Source organism: Eutrigla gurnardus, assembly GCF_963514095.1.
Source record: "Eutrigla gurnardus genome assembly, chromosome: 12".
Classification (NCBI taxonomy): Eukaryota; Metazoa; Chordata; class Actinopteri; order Perciformes; family Triglidae; genus Eutrigla; species Eutrigla gurnardus.
The window spans coordinates 26,654,239-26,676,074 of NC_139926.1; the positions used below are offsets into that span (position 1 = coordinate 26,654,239).

The 21,836-nt window shown below is 44.5% G+C and overlaps 3 protein-coding genes across 5 annotated transcripts in view; all 3 read left to right on the forward strand.

Annotated features, from left to right (window-relative positions):
* The window catches only part of LOC311022285 (collagen alpha-3(VI) chain-like), a 152,913-nt gene that overhangs the window by 41,171 nt on the left and 89,906 nt on the right, over positions 1-21,836 (forward strand). The window lies entirely within an intron of this gene.
* LOC311022115 (collagen alpha-3(VI) chain-like) lies at positions 2-9,340 on the forward strand (the record flags this gene model as incomplete). The annotated part of the gene is made up of 5 exons (XM_084023146.1): positions 2-20; positions 259-462; positions 3,730-4,329; positions 8,770-8,823; positions 9,306-9,340. 5 exons carry the CDS (start codon positions 2-4, stop codon positions 9,338-9,340), a joined length of 912 nt encoding a protein of 303 aa, XP_083879272.1.
* LOC311022116 (collagen alpha-3(VI) chain-like) lies at positions 10,492-21,194 on the forward strand (the record flags this gene model as incomplete). Its single annotated transcript, XM_084023147.1, has 5 exons — positions 10,492-10,503; positions 10,986-11,049; positions 12,130-12,729; positions 18,023-18,616; positions 20,530-21,194. The coding sequence occupies 5 exons, from the start codon at positions 10,492-10,494 to the stop codon at positions 21,192-21,194; spliced, it is 1,935 nt and encodes a 644-aa protein (XP_083879273.1).

The window sequence follows — 21,836 nt, forward strand, 5'->3', positions numbered from 1 at the left end:
CATGAGACCAATAGCAAGTGGTAAGAAAGTGATTGACTGTAACATTTGCTGAACATGTGGGAATGTCAATTGGAAAGTATAGATATATATTTCCTGAAGTTAAGTGCAAGTAGAGCCAATTTGACATATCAGTTGAAATTGTTAAAAAATTGAAAAAGTGAGTTTGGAAACCTGAATATTAACGTTCATTAGCTGTCTGTGGCACGGGAAATATTTGACATATAAATCGAAATATGTCTCACATTCTGTGTTCCCCAGTGGACAAACGGCCAAAAGGAAGGGATGTTGTGTTCTTGTTGGATGGATCTGATGGTACTAGAACTGGATTCTCAGCAATGCAAGATTTTGTTGAAAAAGTAGTGGCGGGCCTTAGTGTGGATGACAAGAAAGATCTTGTCTCAGTGGTTCAGTACAGCAATGATACAGCTGTCCAGTTCTATCTGAACACATACAAAACAAAAGGTGAGGTCCTTGACACTGTCAGAGGTCTGAGGCACAAAGGTGGAAGACGTCTCAAAACTGGAGCAGCTCTCCAATACTTGAAGGACAATGTCTTCACAGCTTCTGCCGGAAGTAGACGCCTGGAAGGAGTTCCACAACTCCTAATATGGCTAAGTGGCCGACGGTCTTCTGACAGTGTTGATGCATCAGCCTCTGCTCTCAAACAGCTGGGTGTCTTGACCTTTGGAATTGGAAACAAGAGGTCTGATAGCAGAGAACTGGAGAAGATATCCCATGATGCCAATTTGGTTTTCTCTGTATCTGAATTCACTGAACTTCCCCGTATCCAACAGAAACTTCAGTCCTCTTTGGAGGCTGTGGTTGTTGACATGACCTTAGAATCAACATCTGTAACTGGTATGTTAAAAAGTATGGTTTCTTTTTTAACTGAATGGCTACCTGATGTGTAAAATCTACACTGAGGGAAATACTGTGATACCTATAAGCTTTCATTTGTGCATTTGAAAAGAGGTGGTAGTGTAATTGCCAATATTTTAAAATTTAAAAATTAAGTTAGAGGTACTATCAAAAATAAAATCCACACTCCATGATTAGTTCATGAGTGTGACTTTCAAAAGGTTAAACTATTTTCTCACTGTTTTTTCTCAGTTACCACTAACACAGATACTGAAATTCTACACAGTGGTCTGCTGATTTATGATTAGTACACAGTGTACCTTTTCATTGAGCTTGAATCTTTCATATTCCTGTCTTTTCTCAGTTGACACTACAAATAAGGATATTGTATTCCTGTTGGATGGTTCTGATGGCACAAGGAATGGCTTCCCTGCCATGCGTGATTTTGTTGAGAAAGTCGTGGAGAAACTCAATGTGGGCGAAAACAAAGACCGTGTCTCTGTAGTCCAGTACAGCAAAGAGGCTGACGCCCATTTCTATTTGAAAACATATACCTCAAGAGAGGATATTTTGGAGTCGGTCAGAAGGCTGACACACAGAGGAGGCAGTCCTCTCAACACCGGGGCTGCCCTCCAATACGTCAGAGAAAACATCCTAACGAGCTCCTCTGGGAGTCGGCATCTGCAAGGTGTTCCACAGTTGGTGATCCTGCTAAATGGTGGAAAGTCTTTTGACAATGTTGGTACCCCTGCCACTGTTCTCAAACAACAGGGCGTCTTTGTGATTGGCATTGGGACAAGGAACTCTGACAGTGGAGAGCTGCAACAAATATCAAATGACCCGAATTCCGCTCTATTTGTGTCTGAGTTCACTGACCTTCCCACTGTCCAAAAACAGCTCTCCTCTCTAATGACCACAGCATTAGTGAGGGCCACGCCCATGACACCTACAGTAACTGGTAAGAAAGTGACAGATTTTTACCTTTTCAAGATCATGTTTGGATGCAATTTGAACTGTTTTAATTTGTATTTCACCAGATTCAGGTCAGCCAGTAGCACTTTGCCAAAGCTGTTATACCGGCATTAATAGAGTTAGTGTTTTAAAACGTGGTGTTAGCCTTCATCAAGAGAGTTCTGGCCAGAAACAAGTTTGACACATGTACCTAAATATATCTCAAATTCTGTTTCCTAGTGGAGAGGCAGCCAAAAGGAAGGGATGTTGTGTTCTTGTTGGATGGATCTGAAGGTACGAGAAGGAGATTCTCAGATATGCGAGACTTTGTCCAAAGAGTAGTAGAGAACCTCAGTGTGGATGACAAGAAAGACCGTGTCTCAGTGGTTCAGTACAGCAGTGATCCAACTGTCCAGTTCTATCTGAACACATACAAAACAAAAGGCGAGATCCTTGACACTGTCAGAGGTTTGAGGCCCATAGGTGGAAGACCTCTCAAAACTGGAGCAGCTCTCCAATACTTGAAGGACAATGTCTTCACAGCTTCTGCCGGAAGTAGACGCCTGGAAGGAGTTCCACAACTCCTAATATGGCTAAGTGGTGGACCATCCTCTGACAGTGTTGATGCACCAGCCTCTGCTCTCAAACAGCTGGGTGTCTTGACCTTTGGAATTGGAACCAGGAGCTCTGATAGCAGAGAACTGGAGAAGATATCCCATGATGCCAATTCGGTTCTCTCTGTGTCTGAATTCACTGACCTTCCCAGTATCCAACAGCAACTTCAGTCATCATTGGACGCCGTGGTTGTTGATGTCACAACAGAATCACCAACTGTACTTGGTATGTTGACAAGGACACACTCCTACTGGCCTAGAAGGCCACCTAGCGTATTTTACCTACGCTGAGGGAAATTAATCAAGTTCAGCCCCATGTGTGCATTTAAATACTGACTCGTTTGTGCTTTCCTATAGCTTAATATTCAAGAAGGAAGTGCTAGCTGCTTTTAATAAAAATAGTCCACCACTTATTCGTCTATTACAAAGGTGTACCTTTTGCAAAAGTTTCAATCTTTTATCTTCCTGTCTTTTCTCAGTTGACACTACAAATAAGGATATTGTATTCCTGTTGGATGGTTCTGATGGCACAAGGAATGGCTTCCCTGCCATGCGTGATTTTGTTGAGAAAGTCGTGGAGAAACTCAATGTGGGCGAAAACAAAGACCGTGTCTCTGTAGTCCAGTACAGCAAAGAGGCTGACGCCCATTTCTATTTGAAAACATATACCTCAAGAGAGGATATTTTGGAGTCGGTCAGAAGGCTGACACACAGAGGAGGCAGTCCTCTCAACACCGGGGCTGCCCTCCAATACGTCAGAGAAAACATCCTAACGAGCTCCTCTGGGAGTCGGCATCTGCAAGGTGTTCCACAGTTGGTGATCCTGCTAAATGGTGGAAAGTCTTTTGACAATGTTGGTACCCCTGCAACTGTTCTCAAACAACAGGGCGTCTTTGTGATTGGCATTGGGACAAGGAACTCTGACAGTGGAGAGCTGCAACAAATATCAAATGACCCGAATTCCGCTCTATTTGTGTCTGAGTTCACTGACCTTCCCACTGTCCAAAAACAGCTCTCCTCTCTAATGACCACAGCATTAGTGAGGGCCACGCCCATGACACCTACAGTAACTGGTAAGAAAGTGACAGATTATTACCTTTTCAAGATCATGTTAGGATGCAATTTGAACTGTTTTAATTTGTTTTTCACCAGATTCAGGTCAGCCAGTACCACTTTGCCAAAGCTGTTATACCAGCATTAATAGAGTTAGTGTTTTAAAACGTGGTGTTAGCCTTCATCAAGAGAGTTCTGCGCAGAAACAAGTTTGACACATGTACCTAAATATATCTCAAATTCTGTTTCCTAGTGGAGAGGCAGCCAAAAGGAAGGGATGTTGTGTTCTTGTTGGATGGATCTGAAGGTACGAGAAGGGGATTCTCAGATATGCGAGACTTTGTCCAAAGAGTAGTAGAGAACCTCAGTGTGGATGACAAGAAAGACCGTGTCTCAGTGGTTCAGTACAGCAGAGATCCAACTGTCCAGTTCTATCTGAACACATACAAAACAAAAGGCGAGATCCTTGACACTGTCAGAGGTTTGAGGCCCATAGGTGGAAGACCTCTCAAAACTGGAGCAGCTCTCCAATACTTGAAGGACAATGTCTTCACAGCTTCTGCCGGAAGTAGACGCCTGGAAGGAGTTCCACAACTCCTAATATGGCTAAGTGGTGGACCATCCTCTGACAGTGTTGATGCACCAGCCTCCGCCCTCAAACAGCTGGGTGTCTTGACCTTTGGAATTGGAACCAGGAGCTCTGATAGCAGAGAACTGGAGAAGATATCCCATGATGCCAATTCGGTTCTCTCTGTGTCTGAATTCACTGACCTTCCCCGTATCCAACAGCAACTTCAGTCATCATTGGAAGCCGTGGTTGTTGATGTCACAACAGAATCACCAACTTTACTTGGTATGTTGACAAGCACACGCTCCTACTGGCCTAGAAGGCCACCTAGCGTATTTTACCTACGCTGAGGGAAATTAATCAAGTTCAGCCCCATGTGTGCATTTAAATACTGACTCGTTTGTGCTTTCCTATAGCTTAATATTCAAGAAGGAAGTGCTAGCTGCTTTTAATAAAAATAGTCCACCACTTATTAGTCTATTACAAAGGTGTACCTTTTGCAAAAGTTTCAATCTTTTATCTTCCTGTCTTTTCTCAGTTGACACTACAAATAAGGATATTGTATTCCTGTTGGATGGTTCTGATGGCACAAGGAATGGCTTCCCTGCCATGCGTGATTTTGTTGAGAAAGTCGTGGAGAAACTCAATGTGGGCGAAAACAAAGACCGTGTCTCTGTAGTCCAGTACAGCAAAGAGGCTGACGCCCATTTCTATTTGAAAACATATACCTCAAGAGAGGATATTTTGGAGTCGGTCAGAAGGCTGACACACAGAGGAGGCAGTCCTCTCAACACCGGGGCTGCCCTCCAATACGTCAGAGAAAACATCCTAACGAGCTCCTCTGGGAGTCGGCATCTGCAAGGTGTTCCACAGTTGGTGATCCTGCTAAATGGTGGAAAGTCTTTTGACAATGTTGGTACCCCTGCCACTGTTCTCAAACAACAGGGCGTCTTTGTGATTGGCATTGGGACAAGGAACTCTGACAGTGGAGAGCTGCAACAAATATCAAATGACCCGAATTCCGCTCTATTTGTGTCTGAGTTCACTGACCTTCCCACTGTCCAAAAACAGCTCTCCTCTCTAATGACCACAGCATTAGTGAGGGCCACGCCCATGACACCTACAGTAACTGGTAAGAAAGTGACAGATTATTACCTTTTCAAGATCATGTTTGGATGCAATTTGAACTGTTTTAATTTGTATTTCACCAGATTCAGGTCAGCCAGTAGCACTTTGCCAAAGCTGTTATACCGGCATTAATAGAGTTAGTGTTTTAAAACGTGGTGTTAGCCTTCATCAAGAGAGTTCTGGCCAGAAACAAGTTTGACACATGTACCTAAATATATCTCAAATTCTGTTTCCTAGTGGAGAGGCAGCCAAAAGGAAGGGATGTTGTGTTCTTGTTGGATGGATCTGAAGGTACGAGAAGGAGATTCTCAGATATGCGAGGCTTTGTCCAAAGAGTAGTAGAGAACCTCAGTGTGGATGACAAGAAAGACCGTGTCTCAGTGGTTCAGTACAGCAGAGATCCAACTGTCCAGTTCTATCTGAACACATACAAAACAAAAGGCGAGATCCTTGACACTGTCAGAGGTTTGAGGCCCATAGGTGGAAGACCTCTCAAAACTGGAGCAGCTCTCCAATACTTGAAGGACAATGTCTTCACAGCTTCTGCCGGAAGTAGACGCCTGGAAGGAGTTCCACAACTCCTAATATGGCTAAGTGGTGGACCATCCTCTGACAGTGTTGATGCACCAGCCTCCGCTCTCAAACAGCTGGGTGTCTTGACCTTTGGAATTGGAACCAGGAGCTCTGATAGCAGAGAACTGGAGAAGATATCCCATGATGCCAATTCGGTTCTCTCTGTGTCTGAATTCACTGACCTTCCCCGTATCCAACAGCAACTTCAGTCATCATTGGACGCCGTGGTTGTTGATGTCACAACAGAATCACCAACTGTACTTGGTATGTTGACAAGGACACACTCCTACTGGCCTAGAAGGCCACCTAGCGTATTTTACCTACGCTGAGGGAAATGAATCAAGTTTAGCCCCATGTGTGCATTTAAATACTGACTGGTTTGTGCTTTCCTATAGCTTAATATTCAAGAAGGAAGTGCTAGCTGCTTTTAATAAAAATAGTCCACCACTTATTAGTCTATTACAAAGGTGTACCTTTTGCAAAAGTTTCAATCTTTTATCTTCCTGTCTTTTCTCAGTTGACACTACAAATAAGGATATTGTATTCCTGTTGGATGGTTCTGATGGCACAAGGAATGGCTTCCCTGCCATGCGTGATTTTGTTGAGAAAGTCGTGGAGAAACTCAATGTGGGCGAAAACAAAGACCGTGTCTCTGTAGTCCAGTACAGCAAAGAGGCTGACGCCCATTTCTATTTGAAAACATATACCTCAAGAGAGGATATTTTGGAGTCGGTCAGAAGGCTGACACACAGAGGAGGCAGTCCTCTCAACACCGGGGCTGCCCTCCAATACGTCAGAGAAAACATCCTAACGAGCTCCTCTGGGAGTCGGCATCTGCAAGGTGTTCCACAGTTGGTGATCCTGCTAAATGGTGGAAAGTCTTTTGACAATGTTGGTACCCCTGCCACTGTTCTCAAACAACAGGGCGTCTTTGTGATTGGCATTGGGACAAGGAACTCTGACAGTGGAGAGCTGCAACAAATATCAAATGACCCGAATTCCGCTCTATTTGTGTCTGAGTTCACTGACCTTCCCACTGTCCAAAAACAGCTCTCCTCTCTAATGACCACAGCATTAGTGAGGGCCACGCCCATGACACCTACAGTAACTGGTAAGAAAGTGACAGATTATTACCTTTTCAAGATCATGTTAGGATGCAATTTGAACTGTTTTAATTTGTTTTTCACCAGATTCAGGTCAGCCAGTACCACTTTGCCAAAGCTGTTATACCAGCATTAATAGAGTTAATGTTTTAAAACGTGGTGTTAGCCTTCATCAAGAGAGTTCTGCGCAGAAACAAGTTTGACACATGTACCTAAATATATCTCAAATTCTGTTTCCTAGTGGAGAGGCAGCCAAAAGGAAGGGATGTTGTGTTCTTGTTGGATGGATCTGAAGGTACGAGAAGGAGATTCTCTGATATGCGAGACTTTGTCCAAAGAGTAGTAGAGAACCTCAGTGTGGATGACAAGAAAGACCGTGTCTCAGTGGTTCAGTACAGCAGAGATCCAACTGTCCAGTTCTATCTGAACACATACAAAACAAAAGGCGAGATCCTTGACACTGTCAGAGGTTTGAGGCCCATAGGTGGAAGACCTCTCAAAACTGGAGCAGCTCTCCAATACTTGAAGGACAATGTCTTCACAGCTTCTGCCGGAAGTAGACGCCTGGAAGGAGTTCCACAACTCCTAATATGGCTAAGTGGTGGACCATCCTCTGACAGTGTTGATGCACCAGCCTCCGCTCTCAAACAGCTGGGTGTCTTGACCTTTGGAATTGGAACCAGGAGCTCTGATAGCAGAGAACTGGAGAAGATATCCCATGATGCCAATTCGGTTCTCTCTGTGTCTGAATTCACTGACCTTCCCCGTATCCAACAGCAACTTCAGTCATCATTGGACACCGTGGTTGTTGATGTCACAACAGAATCACCAACTGTACTTGGTATGTTGACAAGCACACGCTCCTACTGGCCTAGAAGGCCACCTAGCGTATTTTACCTACGCTGAGGGAAATGAATCAAGTTCAGCCCCATGTGTGCATTTAAATACTGACTGGTTTGTGCTTTCCTATAGCTTAATATTCAAGAAGGAAGTGCTAGCTGCTTTTAATAAAAATAGTCCACCACTTATTAGTCTATTACAAAGGTGTACCTTTTGCAAAAGTTTCAATCTTTTATCTTCCTGTCTTTTCTCAGTTGACACTACAAATAAGGATATTGTATTCCTGTTGGATGGTTCTGATGGCACAAGGAATGGCTTCCCTGCCATGCGTGATTTTGTTGAGAAAGTCGTGGAGAAACTCAATGTGGGCGAAAACAAAGACCGTGTCTCTGTAGTCCAGTACAGCAAAGAGGCTGACGCTCATTTCTATTTGAAAACATATACCTCAAGAGAGGATATTTTGGAGTCGGTCAGAAGGCTGACACACAGAGGAGGCAGTCCTCTCAACACCGGGGCTGCCCTCCAATACGTCAGAGAAAACATCCTAACGAGCTCCTCTGGGAGTCGGCATCTGCAAGGTGTTCCACAGTTGGTGATCCTGCTAAATGGTGGAAAGTCTTTTGACAATGTTGGTACCCCTGCCACTGTTCTCAAACAACAGGGCGTCTTTGTGATTGGCATTGGGACAAGGAACTCTGACAGTGGAGAGCTGCAACAAATATCAAATGACCCTAATTCCGCTCTATTTGTGTCTGAGTTCACTGACCTTCCCACTGTCCAAAAACAGCTCTCCTCTCTAATGACCACAGCATTAGTGAGGGCCACGCCCATGACACCTACAGTAACTGGTAAGAAAGTGACAGATTATTACCTTTTCAAGATCATGTTAGGATGCAATTTGAACTGTTTTAATTTGTTTTTCACCAGATTCAGGTCAGCCAGTACCACTTTGCCAAAGCTGTTATACCGGCATTAATAGAGTTAGTGTTTTAAAACGTGGTGTTAGCCTTCATCAAGAGAGTTCTGCGCAGAAAAAAGTTTGACACATGTGCCTAAATATATCTCAAATTCTGTTTCCTAGTGGAGAGGCAGCCAAAAGGAAGGGATGTTGTGTTCTTGTTGGATGGATCTGAAGGTACGAGAAGGAGATTCTCAGATATGCGAGGCTTTGTCCAAAGAGTAGTAGAGAACCTCAGTGTGGATGACAAGAAAGACCGTGTCTCAGTGGTTCAGTACAGCAGAGATCCAACTGTCCAGTTCTATCTGAACACATACAAAACAAAAGGCGAGATCCTTGACACTGTCAGAGGTTTGAGGCCCATAGGTGGAAGACCTCTCAAAACTGGAGCAGCTCTCCAATACTTGAAGGACAATGTCTTCACAGCTTCTGCCGGAAGTAGACGCCTGGAAGGAGTTCCACAACTCCTAATATGGCTAAGTGGTGGACCATCCTCTGACAGTGTTGATGCACCAGCCTCCGCTCTCAAACAGCTGGGTGTCTTGACCTTTGGAATTGGAACCAGGAGCTCTGATAGCAGAGAACTGGAGAAGATATCCCATGATGCCAATTCGGTTCTCTCTGTGTCTGAATTCACTGACCTTCCCCGTATCCAACAGCAACTTCAGTCATCATTGGACGCCGTGGTTGTTGATGTCACAACAGAATCACCAACTGTACTTGGTATGTTGACAAGGACACACTCCTACTGGCCTAGAAGGCCACCTAGCGTATTTTACCTACGCTGAGGGAAATGAATCAAGTTTAGCCCCATGTGTGCATTTAAATACTGACTGGTTTGTGCTTTCCTATAGCTTAATATTCAAGAAGGAAGTGCTAGCTGCTTTTAATAAAAATAGTCCACCACTTATTAGTCTATTACAAAGGTGTACCTTTTGCAAAAGTTTCAATCTTTTATCTTCCTGTCTTTTCTCAGTTGACACTACAAATAAGGATATTGTATTCCTGTTGGATGGTTCTGATGGCACAAGGAATGGCTTCCCTGCCATGCGTGATTTTGTTGAGAAAGTCGTGGAGAAACTCAATGTGGGCGAAAACAAAGACCGTGTCTCTGTAGTCCAGTACAGCAAAGAGGCTGACGCCCATTTCTATTTGAAAACATATACCTCAAGAGAGGATATTTTGGAGTCGGTCAGAAGGCTGACACACAGAGGAGGCAGTCCTCTCAACACCGGGGCTGCCCTCCAATACGTCAGAGAAAACATCCTAACGAGCTCCTCTGGGAGTCGGCATCTGCAAGGTGTTCCACAGTTGGTGATCCTGCTAAATGGTGGAAAGTCTTTTGACAATGTTGGTACCCCTGCCACTGTTCTCAAACAACAGGGCGTCTTTGTGATTGGCATTGGGACAAGGAACTCTGACAGTGGAGAGCTGCAACAAATATCAAATGACCCGAATTCCGCTCTATTTGTGTCTGAGTTCACTGACCTTCCCACTGTCCAAAAACAGCTCTCCTCTCTAATGACCACAGCATTAGTGAGGGCCACGCCCATGACACCTACAGTAACTGGTAAGAAAGTGACAGATTATTACCTTTTCAAGATCATGTTAGGATGCAATTTGAACTGTTTTAATTTGTTTTTCACCAGATTCAGGTCAGCCAGTACCACTTTGCCAAAGCTGTTATACCAGCATTAATAGAGTTAATGTTTTAAAACGTGGTGTTAGCCTTCATCAAGAGAGTTCTGCGCAGAAACAAGTTTGACACATGTACCTAAATATATCTCAAATTCTGTTTCCTAGTGGAGAGGCAGCCAAAAGGAAGGGATGTTGTGTTCTTGTTGGATGGATCTGAAGGTACGAGAAGGAGATTCTCTGATATGCGAGACTTTGTCCAAAGAGTAGTAGAGAACCTCAGTGTGGATGACAAGAAAGACCGTGTCTCAGTGGTTCAGTACAGCAGAGATCCAACTGTCCAGTTCTATCTGAACACATACAAAACAAAAGGCGAGATCCTTGACACTGTCAGAGGTTTGAGGCCCATAGGTGGAAGACCTCTCAAAACTGGAGCAGCTCTCCAATACTTGAAGGACAATGTCTTCACAGCTTCTGCCGGAAGTAGATGCCTGGAAGGAGTTCCACAACTCCTAATATGGCTAAGTGGTGGACCATCCTCTGACAGTGTTGATGCACCAGCCTCCGCTCTCAAACAGCTGGGTGTCTTGACCTTTGGAATTGGAACCAGGAGCTCTGATAGCAGAGAACTGGAGAAGATATCCCATGATGCCAATTCGGTTCTCTCTGTGTCTGAATTCACTGACCTTCCCCGTATCCAACAGCAACTTCAGTCATCATTGGACACCGTGGTTGTTGATGTCACAACAGAATCACCAACTGTACTTGGTATGTTGACAAGCACACGCTCCTACTGGCCTAGAAGGCCACCTAGCGTATTTTACCTACGCTGAGGGAAATGAATCAAGTTCAGCCCCATGTGTGCATTTAAATACTGACTGGTTTGTGCTTTCCTATAGCTTAATATTCAAGAAGGAAGTGCTAGCTGCTTTTAATAAAAATAGTCCACCACTTATTAGTCTATTACAAAGGTGTACCTTTTGCAAAAGTTTCAATCTTTTATCTTCCTGTCTTTTCTCAGTTGACACTACAAATAAGGATATTGTATTCCTGTTGGATGGTTCTGATGGCACAAGGAATGGCTTCCCTGCCATGCGTGATTTTGTTGAGAAAGTCGTGGAGAAACTCAATGTGGGCGAAAACAAAGACCGTGTCTCTGTAGTCCAGTACAGCAAAGAGGCTGACGCTCATTTCTATTTGAAAACATATACCTCAAGAGAGGATATTTTGGAGTCGGTCAGAAGGCTGACACACAGAGGAGGCAGTCCTCTCAACACCGGGGCTGCCCTCCAATACGTCAGAGAAAACATCCTAACGAGCTCCTCTGGGAGTCGGCATCTGCAAGGTGTTCCACAGTTGGTGATCCTGCTAAATGGTGGAAAGTCTTTTGACAATGTTGGTACCCCTGCCACTGTTCTCAAACAACAGGGCGTCTTTGTGATTGGCATTGGGACAAGGAACTCTGACAGTGGAGAGCTGCAACAAATATCAAATGACCCGAATTCCGCTCTATTTGTGTCTGAGTTCACTGACCTTCCCACTGTCCAAAAACAGCTCTCCTCTCTAATGACCACAGCATTAGTGAGGGCCACGCCCATGACACCTACAGTAACTGGTAAGAAAGTGACAGATTATTACCTTTTCAAGATCATGTTAGGATGCAATTTGAACTGTTTTAATTTGTTTTTCACCAGATTCAGGTCAGCCAGTAGCACTTTGCCAAAGCTGTTATACCAGCATTAATAGAGTTAGTGTTTTAAAACGTGGTGTTAGCCTTCATCAAGAGAGTTCTGCGCAGAAACAAGTTTGACACATGTACCTAAATATATCTCAAATTCTGTTTCCTAGTGGAGAGGCAGCCAAAAGGAAGGGATGTTGTGTTCTTGTTGGATGGATCTGAAGGTACGAGAAGGGGATTCTCAGATATGCGAGACTTTGTCCAAAGAGTAGTAGAGAACCTCAGTGTGGATGACAAGAAAGACCGTGTCTCAGTGGTTCAGTACAGCAGTGATCCAACTGTCCAGTTCTATCTGAACACATACAAAACAAAAGGCGAGATTCTTGACACTGTCAGAGGTTTGAGGCCCATAGGTGGAAGACCTCTCAAAACTGGAGCAGCTCTCCAATACTTGAAGGACAATGTCTTCACAGCTTCTGCCGGAAGTAGACGCCTGGAAGGAGTTCCACAACTCCTAATATGGCTAAGTGGTGGACCATCCTCTGACAGTGTTGATGCACCAGCCTCCGCTCTCAAACAGCTGGGTGTCTTGACCTTTGGAATTGGAACCAGGAGCTCTGATAGCAGGGAACTGGAGAAGATATCCCATGATGCCAATTCGGTTCTCTCTGTGTCTGAATTCACTGACCTTCCCCGTATCCAACAGCAACTTCAGTCATCATTGGAGGCTGTGGTTGTTGATGTCACAACAGAATCACCAACTGTACTTGGTATGTTGACAAGCACACGCTCCTACTGGCCTAGAAGGCCACCTAGCGTATTTTACCTACGCTGAGGGAAATGAATCAAGTTTAGCCCCATGTGTGCATTTAAATACTGACTGGTTTGTGCTTTCCTATAGCTTAATATTCAAGAAGGAAGTGCTAGCTGCTTTTAATAAAAATAGTCCACCACTTATTAGTCTATTACAAAGGTGTACCTTTTGCAAAAGTTTCAATCTTTTATCTTCCTGTCTTTTCTCAGTTGACACTACAAATAAGGATATTGTATTCCTGTTGGATGGTTCTGATGGCACAAGGAATGGCTTCCCTGCCATGCGTGATTTTGTCGCGAAAGTCGTGGAGAAACTCAATGTGGGCGAAAACAAAGACCGTGTCTCTGTAGTCCAGTACAGCAAAGAGGCTGACGCCCATTTCTATTTGAAAACATATACCTCAAGAGAGGATATTTTGGAGTCGGTCAGAAGGCTGACACACAGAGGAGGCAGTCCTCTCAACACCGGGGCTGCCCTCCAATACGTCAGAGAAAACATCCTAACGAGCTCCTCTGGGAGTCGGCATCTGCAAGGTGTTCCACAGTTGGTGATCCTGCTAAATGGTGGAAAGTCTTTTGACAATGTTGGTACCCCTGCCACTGTTCTCAAACAACAGGGCGTCTTTGTGATTGGCATTGGGACAAGGAACTCTGACAGTGGAGAGCTGCAACAAATATCAAATGACCCGAATTCCGCTCTATTTGTGTCTGAGTTCACTGACCTTCCCACTGTCCAAAAACAGCTCTCCTCTCTAATGACCACAGCATTAGTGAGGGCCACGCCCATGACACCTACTTTAACTGGTAAGAAAGTGACAGATTATTACCTTTTCAAGATCATGTTAGGATGCAATTTGAACTGTTTTAATTTGTTTTTCACCAGATTCAGGTCAGCCAGTACCACTTTGCCAAAGCTGTTATACCAGCATTAATAGAGTTAATGTTTTAAAACGTGGTGTTAGCCTTCATCAAGAGAGTTCTGCGCAGAAACAAGTTTGACACATGTACCTAAATATATCTCAAATTCTGTTTCCTAGTGGAGAGGCAGCCAAAAGGAAGGGATGTTGTGTTCTTGTTGGATGGATCTGAAGGTACGAGAAGGAGATTCTCTGATATGCGAGACTTTGTCCAAAGAGTAGTAGAGAACCTCAGTGTGGATGACAAGAAAGACCGTGTATCAGTGGTTCAGTACAGCAGAGATCCAACTGTCCAGTTCTATCTGAACACATACAAAACAAAAGGCGAGATCCTTGACACTGTCAGAGGTTTGAGGCCCATAGGTGGAAGACCTCTCAAAACTGGAGCAGCTCTCCAATACTTGAAGGACAATGTCTTCACAGCTTCTGCCGGAAGTAGACGCCTGGAAGGAGTTCCACAACTCCTAATATGGCTAAGTGGTGGACCATCCTCTGACAGTGTTGATGCACCAGCCTCCGCTCTCAAACAGCTGGGTGTCTTGACCTTTGGAATTGGAACCAGGAGCTCTGATAGCAGAGAACTGGAGAAGATATCCCATGATGCCAATTCGGTTCTCTCTGTGTCTGAATTCACTGACCTTCCCCGTATCCAACAGCAACTTCAGTCATCATTGGACACCGTGGTTGTTGATGTCACAACAGAATCACCAACTGTACTTGGTATGTTGACAAGCACACGCTCCTACTGGCCTAGAAGGCCACCTAGCGTATTTTACCTACGCTGAGGGAAATGAATCAAGTTCAGCCCCATGTGTGCATTTAAATACTGACTGGTTTGTGCTTTCCTATAGCTTAATATTCAAGAAGGAAGTGCTAGCTGCTTTTAATAAAAATAGTCCACCACTTATTAGTCTATTACAAAGGTGTACCTTTTGCAAAAGTTTCAATCTTTTATCTTCCTGTCTTTTCTCAGTTGACACTACAAATAAGGATATTGTATTCCTGTTGGATGGTTCTGATGGCACAAGGAATGGCTTCCCTGCCATGCGTGATTTTGTTGAGAAAGTCGTGGAGAAACTCAATGTGGGCGAAAACAAAGACCGTGTCTCTGTAGTCCAGTACAGCAAAGAGGCTGACGCTCATTTCTATTTGAAAACATATACCTCAAGAGAGGATATTTTGGAGTCGGTCAGAAGGCTGACACACAGAGGAGGCAGTCCTCTCAACACCGGGGCTGCCCTCCAATACGTCAGAGAAAACATCCTAACGAGCTCCTCTGGGAGTCGGCATCTGCAAGGTGTTCCACAGTTGGTGATCCTGCTAAATGGTGGAAAGTCTTTTGACAATGTTGGTACCCCTGCCACTGTTCTCAAACAACAGGGCGTCTTTGTGATTGGCATTGGGACAAGGAACTCTGACAGTGGAGAGCTGCAACAAATATCAAATGACCCGAATTCCGCTCTATTTGTGTCTGAGTTCACTGACCTTCCCACTGTCCAAAAACAGCTCTCCTCTCTAATGACCACAGCATTAGTGAGGGCCACGCCCATGACACCTACAGTAACTGGTAAGAAAGTGACAGATTATTACCTTTTCAAGATCATGTTAGGATGCAATTTGAACTGTTTTAATTTGTTTTTCACCAGATTCAGGTCAGCCAGTAGCACTTTGCCAAAGCTGTTATACCAGCATTAATAGAGTTAGTGTTTTAAAACGTGGTGTTAGCCTTCATCAAGAGAGTTCTGCGCAGAAACAAGTTTGACACATGTACCTAAATATATCTCAAATTCTGTTTCCTAGTGGAGAGGCAGCCAAAAGGAAGGGATGTTGTGTTCTTGTTGGATGGATCTGAAGGTACGAGAAGGGGATTCTCAGATATGCGAGACTTTGTCCAAAGAGTAGTAGAGAACCTCAGTGTGGATGACAAGAAAGACCGTGTCTCAGTGGTTCAGTACAGCAGTGATCCAACTGTCCAGTTCTATCTGAACACATACAAAACAAAAGGCGAGATTCTTGACACTGTCAGAGGTTTGAGGCCCATAGGTGGAAGACCTCTCAAAACTGGAGCAGCTCTCCAATACTTGAAGGACAATGTCTTCACAGCTTCTGCCGGAAGTAGACGCCTGGAAGGAGTTCCACAACTCCTAATATGGCTAAGTGGTGGACCATCCTCTGACAGTGTTGATGCACCAGCCTCCGCTCTCAAACAGCTGGGTGTCTTGACCTTTGGAATTGGAACCAGGAGCTCTGATAGCAGGGAACTGGAGAAGATATCCCATGATGCCAATTCGGTTCTCTCTGTGTCTGAATTCACTGACCTTCCCCGTATCCAACAGCAACTTCAGTCATCATTGGAGGCTGTGGTTGTTGATGTCACAACAGAATCACCAACTGTACTTGGTATGTTGACAAGCACACGCTCCTACTGGCCTAGAAGGCCACCTAGCGTATTTTACCTACGCTGAGGGAAATGAATCAAGTTTAGCCCCATGTGTGCATTTAAATACTGACTGGTTTGTGCTTTCCTATAGCTTAATATTCAAGAAGGAAGTGCTAGCTGCTTTTAATAAAAATAGTCCACCACTTATTAGTCTATTACAAAGGTGTACCTTTTGCAAAAGTTTCAATCTTTTATCTTCCTGTCTTTTCTCAGTTGACACTACAAATAAGGATATTGTATTCCTGTTGGATGGTTCTGATGGCACAAGGAATGGCTTCCCTGCCATGCGTGATTTTGTCGCGAAAGTCGTGGAGAAACTCAATGTGGGCGAAAACAAAGACCGTGTCTCTGTAGTCCAGTACAGCAAAGAGGCTGACGCCCATTTCTATTTGAAAACATATACCTCAAGAGAGGATATTTTGGAGTCGGTCAGAAGGCTGACACACAGAGGAGGCAGTCCTCTCAACACCGGGGCTGCCCTCCAATACGTCAGAGAAAACATCCTAACGAGCTCCTCTGGGAGTCGGCATCTGCAAGGTGTTCCACAGTTGGTGATCCTGCTAAATGGTGGAAAGTCTTTTGACAATGTTGGTACCCCTGCCACTGTTCTCAAACAACAGGGCGTCTTTGTGATTGGCATTGGGACAAGGAACTCTGACAGTGGAGAGCTGCAACAAATATCAAATGACCCGAATTCCGCTCTATTTGTGTCTGAGTTCACTGACCTTCCCACTGTCCAAAAACAGCTCTCCTCTCTAATGACCACAGCATTAGTGAGGGCCACGCCCATGACACCTACAGTAACTGGTAAGAAAGTGACAGATTATTACCTTTTCAAGATCATGTTAGGATGCAATTTGAACTGTTTTAATTTGTTTTTCACCAGATTCAGGTCAGCCAGTACCACTTTGCCAAAGCTGTTATACCAGCATTAATAGAGTTAATGTTTTAAAACGTGGTGTTAGCCTTCATCAAGAGAGTTCTGCGCAGAAACAAGTTTGACACATGTACCTAAATATATCTCAAATTCTGTTTCCTAGTGGAGAGGCAGCCAAAAGGAAGGGATGTTGTGTTCTTGTTGGATGGATCTGAAGGTACGAGAAGGAGATTCTCTGATATGCGAGACTTTGTCCAAAGAGTAGTAGAGAACCTCAGTGTGGATGACAAGAAAGACCGTGTCTCAGTGGTTCAGTACAGCAGAGATCCAACTGTCCAGTTCTATCTGAACACATACAAAACAAAAGGCGAGATCCTTGACACTGTCAGAGGTTTGAGGCCCATAGGTGGAAGACCTCTCAAAACTGGAGCAGCTCTCCAATACTTGAAGGACAATGTCTTCACAGCTTCTGCCGGAAGTAGACGCCTGGAAGGAGTTCCACAACTCCTAATATGGCTAAGTGGTGGACCATCCTCTGACAGTGTTGATGCACCAGCCTCCGCTCTCAAACAGCTGGGTGTCTTGACCTTTGGAATTGGAACCAGGAGCTCTGATAGCAGAGAACTGGAGAAGATATCCCATGATGCCAATTCGGTTCTCTCTGTGTCTGAATTCACTGACCTTCCCCGTATCCAACAGCAACTTCAGTCATCATTGGAGGCTGTGGTTGTTGATGTCACAACAGAATCACCAACTGTACTTGGTATGTTGACAAGCACACGCTCCTACTGGCCTAGAAGGCCACCTAGCGTATTTTACCTACGCTGAGGGAAATGAATCAAGTTTAGCCCCATGTGTGCATTTAAATACTGATTGGTTTGTGCTTTCCTATAGCTTAATATTCAAGAAGGAAGTGCTAGCTGCTTTTAATAAAAATAGTCCACCACTTATTAGTCTATTACAAAGGTGTACCTTTTGCAAAAGTTTCAATCTTTTATCTTCCTGTCTTTTCTCAGTTGACACTACAAATAAGGATATTGTATTCCTGTTGGATGGTTCTGATGGCACAAGGAATGGCTTCCCTGCCATGCGTGATTTTGTCGCGAAAGTCGTGGAGAAACTCAATGTGGGCGAAAACAAAGACCGTGTCTCTGTAGTCCAGTACAGCAAAGAGGCTGACGCCCATTTCTATTTGAAAACATATACCTCAAGAGAGGATATTTTGGAGTCGGTCAGAAGGCTGACACACAGAGGAGGCAGTCCTCTCAACACCGGGGCTGCCCTCCAATACGTCAGAGAAAACATCCTAACGAGCTCCTCTGGGAGTCGGCATCTGCAAGGTGTTCCACAGTTGGTGATCCTGCTGAATGGTGGAAAGTCTTTTGACAATGTTGGTACCCCTGCCACTGTTCTCAAACAACAGGGCGTCTTTGTGATTGGCATTGGGACAAGGAACTCTGACAGTGGAGAGCTGCAGAAAATATCATATGACCCTAATTCCGCTCTATTGGTGTCTGAGTTCACTGACCTTCCCACTGTCCAAAAACAGCTCTCCTCTCTAATGACCACAGCATTAGTGAAGGCCACGCCCATGACACCTACAGTAACTGGTAAGAAAGTGACAGATTATTACCTTTTCAAGATCATGTTAGGATGCAATTTGAACTGTTTTAATTTGTTTTTCACCAGATTCAGGTCAGCCAGTAGCACTTTGCCAAAGCTGTTATACCAGCATTAATAGAGTTAGTGTTTTAAAACGTGGTGTTAGCCTTCATCAAGAGAGTTCTGCGCAGAAACAAGTTTGACACATGTACCTAAATATATCTCAAATTCTGTTTCCTAGTGGAGAGGCAGCCAAAAGGAAGGGATGTTGTGTTCTTGTTGGATGGATCTGAAGGTACGAGAAGGGGATTCTCAGATATGCGAGACTTTGTCCAAAGAGTAGTAGAGAACCTCAGTGTGGATGACAAGAAAGACCGTGTCTCAGTGGTTCAGTACAGCAGTGATCCAACTGTCCAGTTCTATCTGAACACATACAAAACAAAAGGCGAGATTCTTGACACTGTCAGAGGTTTGAGGCCCATAGGTGGAAGACCTCTCAAAACTGGAGCAGCTCTCCAATACTTGAAGGACAATGTCTTCACAGCTTCTGCCGGAAGTAGACGCCTGGAAGGAGTTCCACAACTCCTAATATGGCTAAGTGGTGGACCATCCTCTGACAGTGTTGATGCACCAGCCTCCGCTCTCAAACAGCTGGGTGTCTTGACCTTTGGAATTGGAACCAGGAGCTCTGATAGCAGGGAACTGGAGAAGATATCCCATGATGCCAATTCGGTTCTCTCTGTGTCTGAATTCACTGACCTTCCCCGTATCCAACAGCAACTTCAGTCATCATTGGAGGCTGTGGTTGTTGATGTCACAACAGAATCACCAACTGTACTTGGTATGTTGACAAGCACACGCTCCTACTGGCCTAGAAGGCCACCTAGCGTATTTTACCTACGCTGAGGGAAATGAATCAAGTTTAGCCCCATGTGTGCATTTAAATACTGACTGGTTTGTGCTTTCCTATAGCTTAATATTCAAGAAGGAAGTGCTAGCTGCTTTTAATAAAAATAGTCCACCACTTATTAGTCTATTACAAAGGTGTACCTTTTGCAAAAGTTTCAATCTTTTATCTTCCTGTCTTTTCTCAGTTGACACTACAAATAAGGATATTGTATTCCTGTTGGATGGTTCTGATGGCACAAGGAATGGCTTCCCTGCCATGCGTGATTTTGTCGCGAAAGTCGTGGAGAAACTCAATGTGGGCGAAAACAAAGACCGTGTCTCTGTAGTCCAGTACAGCAAAGAGGCTGACGCCCATTTCTATTTGAAAACATATACCTCAAGAGAGGATATTTTGGAGTCGGTCAGAAGGCTGACACACAGAGGAGGCAGTCCTCTCAACACCGGGGCTGCCCTCCAATACGTCAGAGAAAACATCCTAACGAGCTCCTCTGGGAGTCGGCATCTGCAAGGTGTTCCACAGTTGGTGATCCTGCTAAATGGTGGAAAGTCTTTTGACAATGTTGGTACCCCTGCCACTGTTCTCAAACAACAGGGCGTCTTTGTGATTGGCATTGGGACAAGGAACTCTGACAGTGGAGAGCTGCAACAAATATCAAATGACCCGAATTCCGCTCTATTTGTGTCTGAGTTCACTGACCTTCCCACTGTCCAAAAACAGCTCTCCTCTCTAATGACCACAGCATTAGTGAGGGCCACGCCCATGACACCTACAGTAACTGGTAAGAAAGTGACAGATTATTACCTTTTCAAGATCATGTTAGGATGCAATTTGAACTGTTTTAATTTGTTTTTCACCAGATTCAGGTCAGCCAGTACCACTTTGCCAAAGCTGTTATACCAGCATTAATAGAGTTAATGTTTTAAAACGTGGTGTTAGCCTTCATCAAGAGAGTTCTGCGCAGAAACAAGTTTGACACATGTACCTAAATATATCTCAAATTCTGTTTCCTAGTGGAGAGGCAGCCAAAAGGAAGGGATGTTGTGTTCTTGTTGGATGGATCTGAAGGTACGAGAAGGAGATTCTCTGATATGCGAGACTTTGTCCAAAGAGTAGTAGAGAACCTCAGTGTGGATGACAAGAAAGACCGTGTCTCAGTGGTTCAGTACAGCAGAGATCCAACTGTCCAGTTCTATCTGAACACATACAAAACAAAAGGCGAGATCCTTGACACTGTCAGAGGTTTGAGGCCCATAGGTGGAAGACCTCTCAAAACTGGAGCAGCTCTCCAATACTTGAAGGACAATGTCTTCACAGCTTCTGCCGGAAGTAGACGCCTGGAAGGAGTTCCACAACTCCTAATATGGCTAAGTGGTGGACCATCCTCTGACAGTGTTGATGCACCAGCCTCCGCTCTCAAACAGCTGGGTGTCTTGACCTTTGGAATTGGAACCAGGAGCTCTGATAGCAGAGAACTGGAGAAGATATCCCATGATGCCAATTCGGTTCTCTCTGTGTCTGAATTCACTGACCTTCCCCGTATCCAACAGCAACTTCAGTCATCATTGGACACCGTGGTTGTTGATGTCACAACAGAATCACCAACTGTACTTGGTATGTTGACAAGCACACGCTCCTACTGGCCTAGAAGGCCACCTAGCGTATTTTACCTACGCTGAGGGAAATGAATCAAGTTCAGCCCCATGTGTGCATTTAAATACTGACTGGTTTGTGCTTTCCTATAGCTTAATATTCAAGAAGGAAGTGCTAGCTGCTTTTAATAAAAATAGTCCACCACTTATTAGTCTATTACAAAGGTGTACCTTTTGCAAAAGTTTCAATCTTTTATCTTCCTGTCTTTTCTCAGTTGACACTACAAATAAGGATATTGTATTCCTGTTGGATGGTTCTGATGGCACAAGGAATGGCTTCCCTGCCATGCGTGATTTTGTTGAGAAAGTCGTGGAGAAACTCAATGTGGGCGAAAACAAAGACCGTGTCTCTGTAGTCCAGTACAGCAAAGAGGCTGACGCTCATTTCTATTTGAAAACATATACCTCAAGAGAGGATATTTTGGAGTCGGTCAGAAGGCTGACACACAGAGGAGGCAGTCCTCTCAACACCGGGGCTGCCCTCCAATACGTCAGAGAAAACATCCTAACGAGCTCCTCTGGGAGTCGGCATCTGCAAGGTGTTCCACAGTTGGTGATCCTGCTAAATGGTGGAAAGTCTTTTGACAATGTTGGTACCCCTGCCACTGTTCTCAAACAACAGGGCGTCTTTGTGATTGGCATTGGGACAAGGAACTCTGACAGTGGAGA